General features: G+C 36.4%; 1 protein-coding gene across 5 annotated transcripts; it reads right to left on the bottom strand.

The window, feature by feature from the left end:
* Nucleotides 1–3,605: 3,605 nt before the first annotated feature.
* Nucleotides 3,606–10,395, bottom strand: LOC103840347 (coatomer subunit beta'-3). 5 transcript variants are annotated; one of them, XM_009116852.3, is made up of 25 exons: nt 10,166–10,395; nt 9,848–9,868; nt 9,706–9,767; nt 9,546–9,600; nt 9,371–9,407; nt 8,924–9,249; nt 8,706–8,837; nt 8,463–8,611; nt 8,217–8,285; nt 7,829–7,979; nt 7,643–7,708; nt 7,182–7,370; nt 6,924–7,064; nt 6,704–6,778; nt 6,426–6,602; nt 6,247–6,338; nt 6,039–6,155; nt 5,750–5,864; nt 5,571–5,642; nt 5,171–5,367; nt 4,986–5,079; nt 4,793–4,899; nt 4,458–4,587; nt 4,104–4,343; nt 3,606–3,891 (listed from the first exon to the last, which is right to left on the bottom strand). In XM_009116852.3, exons 1-24 carry the CDS (start codon nt 10,166–10,168, stop codon nt 4,137–4,139), a joined length of 2,784 nt encoding a protein of 927 aa, XP_009115100.2. In that variant the 5' UTR covers nt 10,169–10,395; the 3' UTR covers nt 3,606–3,891; nt 4,104–4,136. The 5 variants fall into 5 exon arrangements, with proteins under 5 accessions (XP_009115100.2, XP_009115105.2, XP_033128766.1 ...); XM_009116857.3 differs by having other exon boundaries at nt 3,610–3,891; nt 4,169–4,343; XM_033272875.1 differs by having other exon boundaries at nt 3,610–3,891; nt 4,169–4,334.
* Nucleotides 10,396–10,903: the final 508 nt, after the last annotated feature.

Genomic DNA, 10,903 nt, shown 5'->3' with positions numbered 1-10,903 from the left:
TATGATAGATCAGGTCTTGTGTGTAGAAGATACCGCAAACACCCGATGTTCTTTCGATATATTGTTGCGTCAACCTCTCTCTCATTCTCTGCCTTTGATAGCTTCAAGCCTAGCTCCATTGGCGTTTGTATCGGATTACTTTTGATCATCCCCGCATTCTCTAAGATCTTAGACGCGTAGCTCCTTTGATTTAGAGTAATACCTTCTTCATGTTGACACACCTCTATCCCGAGATAGTATGATAATGTGCCTAAGTCACTCATCTCAAATTTGCTTGACATGTTTTCTTTGAACTCAACAATGTTTCTCTTGTTTGTTCCAGTGACGAACAAGTCATCGACGTATACTGCAACCACAAGTAGCTCTCCGTTCACAACTTTGCGGTATACTGATGGTTCTTTAGCACACTTGACGAACTGAAGCTCATATAGAATCTGATTCAGCTTGTGGTTCCATGCTCTTGGGGCTTGTCTCAGCCCGTACAAAGCTTTGTTTAGTTTATATACCTTTCCTTCACTTCCTTTCTTCTCAAAGCCTTCTGGTTGCAAAACGTAGACAGTCTCCTTTAGCTCACCATGGAAGAATGCTGTTTTTACATCAAGATGATGCACTTCCCATCCATTTGCTGCAGCAAGACTTACCAGAAGACGTATGGTTTCGATCCTTGCTACTGGTGCGAACACTTCGTCGAAATCGATTCCATGGCGTTGCACATACCCCTTGGCAACAAGTCGAGCTTTGTGTTTACTGATACTCCCATCAGAGTTACGTTTTAGCTTGAACACCCACTTCAAACCAATAGGTTTAGCTCCATACGGTAAGTCTACTAAGACCCATGTTTTATTTTTTATGATGGAATCTATTTCTTCTTCGCAAGCCCTCGTCCAATACCTTGATTCTTTTGCTTCTCCGAAGTTTCTAGGCTCATCATTGAGATACATCAACACTTCTTCTCCTAATTCTTCGGCTAGAAGGATGTAGTCATCAAGATACTTCGGTTTTGTTGTTTGTCTTTCGGACCTTCTGAGACTTTTAGGTTGTATGTCTGTTTCTTCTTCTTCAAGCTGCTCTGTTTCAGTCTCTTCTTTAACTTCTTCAATCTCTCTTTGATCATCTCTACTCGTGTGTTCTGTTTCTTCCACCCCACTTAATCCATGGTTTCCAAATCTCCCAACTTGTATCTCAAAACTTGTAGTATTAAGGTCAAGTACCTGCTCGAGAGAAGCAACAATTTGTATATACTTCTTTCGAGGAAGGCTACAAAGAAATTTCTTGACAAGCTTTGTTTCTTCAATGGTGGAACCAAGAGCAGCCGATTTTGAGGCTAGCTCGGATAACTTCCCTCCGAAGTCATCAATACTCTCGCTATCTTTCATCTTTAACCGCTCAAATTCTGTCATTAGGGTTTGTAATCTTGCCTCTCTTACTCGTTCTGCTCCGACATGACGAGTTTTAATTGCTTCCCAAACCTGTTTAGCTGTTTCTAGTTCTCCTACTTGCAAGGTAAGATTCTCCGGTATTGATTGAAACAGCAAGGCCAGGGCCATATCATTCTTCTCGTTGTCATTCATCTCTGTTTCTACGGCTTCCCAAACTTTGTGAACCCGTAAAGTAATCTTCATCCTTAACGCCCACACAGTATAATTTGTTGCACTCAGCATTGGACACTTAATAGATGACGGTCCTCCGCCTTCTTTCATCTTCCCGGTTATAGCAACGATATCACTCATGATTGATCGTAGCTCTGATACCACGTGTAGCTTTGATTAACTCGAACCCTCTTGTATCAACTCAAAAGATAAGAACACTCTTTATAAATCACTCTTAAGGAAACTCACTCAAAACCTTAAGCTCTCAAACTCATAAACTCTTTAGTTATATCACAAGCTGATATCTCCTTATATAACACTTTAATTATCCTAAACTCATTAGGATAAACACAACACAATATTTCCTAAACTCATTAGGATAAACATAACTTGTGATCTAAGTAATCTTCAAGCTTATCCAACAACATGGCCATGAAGAACAAACGAAGGAAACAAATACATAATTTATGACACTACCGAGTTTAGGTCGTATATATTACAAGACTGAAATTGACACGAATAAACGAATGAATCAAATACTTAATTTATGACCATCCAGACTTGTGGTCAGATTTATAAGACAGAGAAAAGTTGACTATAAGATATAAAATTTTGACTTTGATTTGCAAGAGAATTGGCATGGATTACTACCCTCAAAAATAAAGGAAATTGAACAAACGGAGGAAACAAACACATAGTTAATGACTTATCTGATTTGAGGTCACATATAATACTAGACTGTGAAATTGACTATCATTTATTGACTTTGATTTGAAAGCGTGTTTCACTGTTTTGTGTAACCCTAAGTCCTAACAAAATAATCCGGGAATACTCGAGTTTAGTTTGGAATTTATTTTAGTAGTTTAGATTAAATTAAATTAATTAGTAATATAAATTTTAAAAAATATTTCCTTGATTTTAAATCAAAATTACAAATACATTATACAGAACCTTCTAAAAAATTATTACATAACTAAATATGTGTCAAATAATGACATACATTAAAAATGAATGTGACAATAACTTTTTAGATAAACTTATTAGTGAATCATCATTAGATTTATTATTTTGTTCTTCATTTTTTCATTTTCCTCTAATAGGAATTATATAGCATTTTTGGGCTGAACTTTCAAATTAGACACTGTACGACAAAATTCTAAGCTTACAAGAATAGTTTTAACATTCTTATCTTTTGATACCGTATGCTAATTCTTTTAAAAAATGATAATAAATCGAATCTAGAACATATTTCTTCTCCAAATATAAGGATGCATTTGATTGCCATGTTTTTTTCTTTCGCCACTAGTTTGTGTAATACAAACAAAATAAAAACATACTAGATTTTGACCCGTGTTTTCAAAACGCGAGATCGTTTCTTTTTAAATTTTCATTTAAATTAATAAATATTTGTCGAATCTACATTTTAATAGATTTTTTATTTGCTTATAGTCAATTTTATAATATTGTCTTCTTTATTTTTTTAATTATTATTAAAATAAAAATGTTTGTCCTATATTATCCTACGTAGATCCTGTTGTTTTGTTCGAAGGTGTGGGTTTGAATAGGAAATCGGTGTTGCCTATTTATAATATTGATCGGATTCAAAGCGAGGTGTTAGGTTTTAGGAGAAACTTGGGGAGAAAGTTGGGGAGAAAGTTGGGAGATCTTCTCTTTAAAATTGAATCTCTTTATATTTTAAGATTAGTTTTTGGAAAATTTAGTTATCATGTCAAACAGTTAAAATATTTTTCTTATTGGAGGATTTTTTTTTTATTTGATTGATTCCGTAAATCTTTGAGTACAAAATAAGATTTAAAGTTATTTAAGGGATTTAAAAAACGAAAATGTAAGTAACAAATTGGTTGGGCTTTTCATTTTCGAAAAATATTTTAAAAAATTTAAAAAACAATTGAAAAAAAGAATGAAATGTTTTGTAATTAATAAGAATATTCATGGGCAGATTCATAAGAATTCATAAGAAGTATTCTGCTAGATTTTTCACTTTTTAAAGAATGATTTATTTTTAAGTTTTTGCTCATATCTAACATCAACTGTAAACAAAGGGTAGCAAAAGTAAGGTCTCCAAAGAATTATATAGGCACTAGCAATCTGTAAACATAAGCTGTGAAATCTAAAGCAGAAATTTGTTCGAAAGAAACTCTCTAATGTACTTTTATAATGATCATTATTATATGAGAAAACCACAATACCACTTGGGAGCCCAAGAGAAAAAAGAAAGCTACCACTTCCTGCTTCAAAACGTAGCCGAGTACTGTAACTGGCTATTGACGTGCCGTAAGCACTGCAAAACAAAAGATAAGTTCAGACTAACTGCAAACTGAAGAAATTGAAAGACACAAGTTCCTAGATCCTAAGACACGTACATGCAAAGATATAACAAAAGAAACAACCTAACCCATCTCATGCAACACTCAAGATTATGATCAAGACACAAGGGATGAGATGTTAGAAGCGGCAAACAAAATATTTTCTGTGGGAGTTCCAATTAATCACTCAAGAACATTGATCCTGGACTGACTTGATTTATTAGGCTGGTTGGTTTCCTTTGTTATTCGTACCCCACTCTTCGTCACCCTCACTTCCATTAACAAGTACTGCACCACCATCCGTTGAGTCTCCATCAACAACAACTCCCTCTTCTTGATTCACTTCTTCTTTTTCTTCTTCTTCAAGCTGCTCCTCTTCATCTCCTTCATTCTCTTCATGACCATTTTCTTCTGCTACCTGCTCAGACTACAAAAAAAAACAATTTTAAACAGCGAGTCCTGTGGAAATTAAAGCTACTTGCCGCTTTGATATAAACGAACCATCCACTATTTAGGATCCTACAGCTCCATATGAACTCACCTCGTGTTCCATGTGTCCATTTTCCACTGATTCCTCTGCTTCAACTTGCATGTTTCTGAAGGCTTCCACGAGGGTAATGGCAGATTTATCGGCGTGGGTTGGATAATCTTCTGCAGCAGCATAAACTCCCCTGTAGATAAACAAGAGTCAATTTCTTGGCTTGACCAAACCAATAATACGCTCGCTGGGTATGAACCATCAACATTAATCATCTCAATGTGTAGACAAATGAAATAGAGAGTTGCTCATGGATGAAGTTGTCCCCTTTCAGAACATACAGCTTGGAATAAAGATAAAAAAAAAGAACATTAGCAATAAAGTTATGCTAGGAGTACCTCGTCTCTACAGCTTTTGCTTCAACAGAAAGAGCAACTTGCCAATCCTCAAAAAGATTTGGGTACTCTTCAGGATCAGCCAAAGATTCTGCTGCTTTTGAATTAACCTGTTGACAAGCCAAAGCTAACTTAAAGCCATATAATATATAATCTCATTGACCAAAAGGTTATAATAGAAAGATAAGTAAGTAACCTTGCTGAGATCTTTCCTCCAAAGAGCAACTATCTCTGAAACTTTGCTTGGAAGATAAGAACGTGCCATCAGAGCAGCTTCTGGTATCCGATTGCTGGAAAATAAAAAAAAATTGTCATCGAGATAACAAGAAAGGCATATGGATTTGATTTTTATAAACCGCCATTTGAGCACTAGTGAAATACCTCTCCACCAATAACTGCAGACAATCTTCCAATCTACCCAGCATGAATAAGCAAAGAAAGGCGACATTGTTCTTTCCCTGCTCCTTAGCAAGGCATGCAAGCTTTGACACCCCTTCAGCGTCTCCCAAGGAAGAGTATAGTAGTAGCAAACCACTTAAATCCATAGCGTACTTCATGCAATCCTCGGCCAGTTGTAGCTATCATGATGGAGCACACACAAATTCAACAGAATCACTTAGATAGTAGGTATTGGAGATGCCACTGTAAAATCTAAATTTAGCAACTTTCTGTTATCAATACAGAGTCTCGTAGTAAATCGACTGATATAGCATATGTGCAGCGAGTTATTTTCCTGTATTTACACAAAACTTTAAGACAGAATATTCTAGAGAAGATGTACCTTCCCAGAAGACATGGCCAACTCTCCTAACTGCTTCCATTTAGACTCACTCTGCACTTCTTCAGCGATTTCCTACAATAATGGAATAACATGGATAAGAAACGCAGTGCTCACTATACTCCTTTTGTTAAAATAAAAAGGTACTTCTTAAACATTCAATCATCACATATAATATTTACCTTTGCAATCTCAAGTCTACCCAACTGTATGGCCAGCTCAAATCTGTAGTCCGCATCTGTCGCAATTTCTAAAGCATCTTCAATCATTCCTCGAGACTCCAAGAAATGAGCAACACTAACAATTGGAAGCAATTCCAGAACAAAATAAGAGATATATACAAAAACTATATAGTGAAATAAGAATAGATAGGAAGGCATCTATGTAAAACACAAGCTGAATAACATCACATCGTAGGAGATAGCACGAGATAAGATGCGGTAAAGAATGAGTCTGTAACGTATAACGTACTTGTTAAGCTGCTCTTTTGGAATGGTAGGTAAAATTTCATTGGCTTTATCCAAATCACCTCGCATCACAAGTGTCTTGTATTCAATGAGGCTAAGCAGCAGGGTATATCCTATGACACTGCATTCCCAAGAAAAGGTGAAACACGTCAGCAAATTCTGAATGCATTATAAAACAGTCTAAAATAAAAGAAAGAAGTAAAGGAACGTACTTGAATTCTTTGTCTACCAAGTATACCCGGCTTTGATTGGCAATATAGCCTAACAAATACATTGGACGGTCCAAATGATACATTGTGGTTACCTGCCGTAAGTATATTAGCAGCTAAGATACAGTGTGGCTCATAAAGATGATTGAATCTTTGAAGAAATAAAAATACACAAAGAGTACCTCGCCTCCAACACAATAGTTAAGCTTCGAAGAAGAGTTGTTGTAAATGAAGCAATCCCCGACCCATATACCTGTCCTAACACGTTCATCATTCTCATGGAGGACCTCAAAAGCATCCTCAACACCCTCTTCATCAGTTGGTCTTCCACTATCAAAATGCGAGGAAACCAAGTCACGCTGTAACAGAGAGGAACACCAGAGTAAACATTTGGAAAATCCACGAAAGCGGAAATCAATAATATATTGCTCAAAATTTAAAGGTTGACCGGGACTCTCACATTGTACTTCAGGATGTAGAATGACGTATCACTAGCAATGGCTACTAAATCACCACTTTCAGCCCAATAAACATTCTGCAAATTTTCATGGAGCACTAAAGAGTTAGATAAGACACAAATGGAGAAACTTCCAACTGAATAAAATGTAAAGAGAGAGAATTGGAAAAAAAACTGATGAAAGTTAAATTTCACTTCAGAGACAAGTTCATTCGTTGTGTACCTTCACAATGACATCAATTTGCTGAATCAGCCTACATTCAGCCCAATCATAGAAGCAAATGAAATCATTTGAACACATTGCTAACAGGGTTCCTCCAAAAATCTTCTCAGCTGAGAAAGTAGGCCGAATGCTCTTCCTTTCCTGTAAGTACCACTTTTATTAACACACCAGACCCACAAATATATGTCCCCATTGCAAGCATCAGCAATTTCTTCAACACTAGAAGCACCCTTACAAAAATGGAGCGGAAAGTCAAACCTGGAAATTTTTGCTGAATATTTTTATCTTTGATGGGCTTTCTCGAACTGCACATTCCCCCTCCGATGACCAAACAAATTCCAGTCCAGAACCAAAAGATCTGTTTCTCCAAGCCAAAGCTGTGTAGATTATGTACTCTCCATCACCGCAGACTACCACAAACCTCCCGTTAGGATTGTGCTTCAAGCTCTGAGAGTTAGAACAAATAGCTATTTGTGAGATAGAAGAGATGATTATACGGAACCACACTCTTGGGACTTCGTATGAAACATAATTTAATTTATATCATCTAAACTGCTTCATTTCAAATGTATATTGTTTCAAAGAACCATTAAAGAATCATTTTTAGCTGAAACATGACTCTAGTGGTACCCACAACTTCGAAATGTTTCCCCAATATCCCCTATAATAATTCAGCACAAAAGGACAATTTTCAGACAGTTCTGTATAGTAACACTTACTTGTGGATAAAGATCACAGGTCCCCAGGTCTTTAACAGCCAAGGGAAGTCTTTCTCCGTCAGTAACCTAGGCAAAGAGACGAAAACTTAATATCATCAGAAAATACAAATAAATAGCTTAATCGCACATGTTGCTGCCTGGTGCATGCTATAAATATAATACAATAGTTATAGTTAGAAGCTACACCTCATAACCTGCACCGAGACTTTTGATGTTTGCAGTTTGGATTTCATTATGCTTAGCCCATATAATTTTTCCGCTACTGTCCATGCTAGCGACAGGAATTTCTCGTCCAAGTTTAACCATGATGGTTCCTTCATCATACCCAATCACAACCCTGTAAAATGCAAACACATTCGTTGTTGATGGTCTTGTATAACCATGATCCCTCAACAGCTCTTATCGTAATTCTAAGCACCATTAGCTCTCCAAATCGCAATTTCAGACGAGAACTAACAGCAAATCAGAAACAAAGTTTCTACCAAGAGAGAACATCTACTCATGGAAAACAAATCTAACAAACATTGACTTATTATAGAAAGGTAAAATGAGGAAGCAAAAAATCAGAACTCACCGGCGCGAGCTTTTTATGTAACCAATGGCCCAAACTCTATCGAGAGAATAATTCAGTGTGTTCTCTAGCCTGAAAAAATATAAAAGTAAAAATAACAAATCAAAGGACAAAATAGAGGAAAAAAACTACTGTAAAAATGAATACAAGAAAGAATCTCATGTGTCCAAGGCGTAGTTAAGTGTTAAATACCCCATAAAAACAGCATTGTTATGCTTATTGACAGAAGAAAGGGTTTAGCTAAAACACCTGTAAGTCGTGGCGTGCCAAATGCGAACAGTGCCATCCTCAGAACCTGTGAGTATTATTGGAAGCTCCGGATGGAAACATACTGCAGATACATTGTGGGTGTGACCGTCTAGCGTCTGGACACAACTTTTGGTTTGATAGTCCCAAACCTGATTACAAAAGCACAACTAGTAAGTTATCTGCAAATACATATTGGGCAGACAAAACAAAAAACATATATAGGAAGCTTAACCAGAAGAATACCTTAGCAGTATGATCATCAGAGCCAGTAATTAAATATGGCTTATCACCCCCCGTAAAGTAATCTACGCAGTTGACTCCTTTCTGATGAGCATCCAGTGTAAAATTTGGGTCTGGGGAACCAAGATTCCATATCTGGAGATGAAAAAAGTTGTCTGAGCAAACACATTTTACAGCACGTGAATAAGCAATAAATAAAAGCGATTGGGCCATTTTCGCACCTTTATGGAACGGTCAAGCGATGCACTGGCAAAAGTGTTGGTGTCTTTTGGGTTAAACACCACTTGCATCACATAATGCGAATGTCCCTCAAATATCTGAGTACAGGCCCAACCGTTTTCCCAGTCCCAAAGCTTTATGAGCATATCATCAGAAGATGACAGCACATACGGAAGGGTGGGATGGACAGCAACACACCTAATGTAATCCGCATGGGCCTCGAAAACTTTAACCTTGTCCATTGTATTGTAGTTGTATACACGGATATGCAAATCATCCGCTCCTGCCACAACCCATTGCTTGCGTGGAATGAACTTGGCCGACCTAACTGCAAAGCCATATATAAAAACTCAGCAACAGTAACAAACTAAACAAGGCAATATACAGCAAGTCAAAAACATATAACAAGGAAACATTAATTTAGAATAAGCTCGTAATAACTGTTATACCTGGCACATCAGTCACCTCGAAGGATTTCGTTATCACCTGAGAGGATAATCATATTAGATTCAAATCAGAAAAGAGTCCCATGAAATCATAAAAACACTAGCTGAAAGACTAATTACAGTACTCTGAACCATGTAACAGACTGTTGAGTGTAGGATAGTAAAAATAATCACCCACCTGCGTCTGGTAGTTCCAAATACACACGGTTCCAGCATACAAACTTGCTAGGATCCTGTAATTTAACAAGTCAAGAAGCACCATGAGAAAACAAAATAGTGATTGCATAACCACATCCAAAACTGCAAGATAGCACAATTAAAAGTTGAAAATTACATACCATGGCTCTGTAGGATGCAGATCCACAGATTTGACTCTCTCTGATCGTTGAGCAAATTTCCTCTGATGCAAATCATCGCCACAGCATTATAATAAAAAATTCAACAGAGAAGAAGGTCACGAAAGTGTTCATCATAGCATACCTTGATATCGAGACTGAGCGGCTGTTGAGAAAAGGAGAGCATATAGTCAGTAACAACATAGAGAGCTTTAAAAAACCTAAAAAATCAATCACCAGATCTTTGCGAAATTCAAATGAAAACAATCCAAAATTCAATCTCCTAAACCAAATGCCACACACACAGACTATACTCGATTTCATGAAAACTACAACCAATGGCAACATCACGAAACGGAGATGTTGATTTCGGATTCAATGATCTAGATCGCATCGCAAGCGGGTTCGATTGAGATCTGGGAGAGAGGAAACGGAAATAACATAGAGAGATTTGAGGTCTCACCATCTTTGCAGATTAAGCAGAAGAGGATCTGCTCTCCGGGATCTCGTGGTTCGCTCAAATCGGCAGAACGGCGATCGGAGAAAGACGTTAGGAGGTGCTTGCTTGCCGAGAGCTGGGACGAATTAATACGGCGGAGATAAATTATCATTTATAGTACTATTAAACACAATTGAAGTCATCTCTGCAATCAAATTTTGACACATCATTAAAAAGAAAATTAAAACAGATTAATAATAAGCAAAAAAAAAGAGACATGTCATAGTTTTACATATTTTGTAATTTATTTTGTATGGTAAACGTTTTTGGGAAAAATACAAATAAAAATCGACCAACTCTGGATCATATAAAACCTCTTTAACCTAACCTCAAAAATTAAATTTGGTGTGTAACTGTTCACAACGCTAAACACTGTTCATGCATAACTTTTCATAATATTAAACAGTATTCACTTATTTTTATTAAAAAAATATTTGTTTATATAATTATTAACGACAAAATAAATACATATAAAATAGTAAAATAAATATTTTATTTTAAAATAAGGTTTTTGATCTACCTGAGGCCAATGAAAGTCACCAGTCAGTATTTTTCTCTGATTTTTGTCGGTGTACCATATTTTCCTATTTAATTTCGTTTTTGTGTTTTCTCGTCTAAAGGATGATAAGTTTTTGACTTTCTTTGTCAGATTTTTTTCTATTTAAAGTTATATTTTACTTAGCTTGCAAAGTAGCCCAATAC

This window comes from Brassica rapa, chromosome A01 (genome assembly GCF_000309985.2).
Source record: "Brassica rapa cultivar Chiifu-401-42 chromosome A01, CAAS_Brap_v3.01, whole genome shotgun sequence".
Lineage (NCBI taxonomy): Eukaryota > Viridiplantae > Streptophyta > Magnoliopsida > Brassicales > Brassicaceae > Brassica > Brassica rapa.
This window is presented reverse-complemented; position numbering and strand designations above follow the sequence as displayed.

Bases quoted from the DNA above. Each gene is read 5' to 3' on its own strand.
- LOC103840347 (XM_009116852.3), bottom strand. The intron at 6,779-6,923 runs GTACACAACGAA...GAAAATTTGCAG, and splicing joins AAATTGATGTCATTGTGAAG to AATGTTTATTGGGCTGAAAG. The intron at 6,156-6,246 runs GTACGTTCCTTT...TTGGGAATGCAG, and splicing joins TTGGTAGACAAAGAATTCAA to TGTCATAGGATATACCCTGC.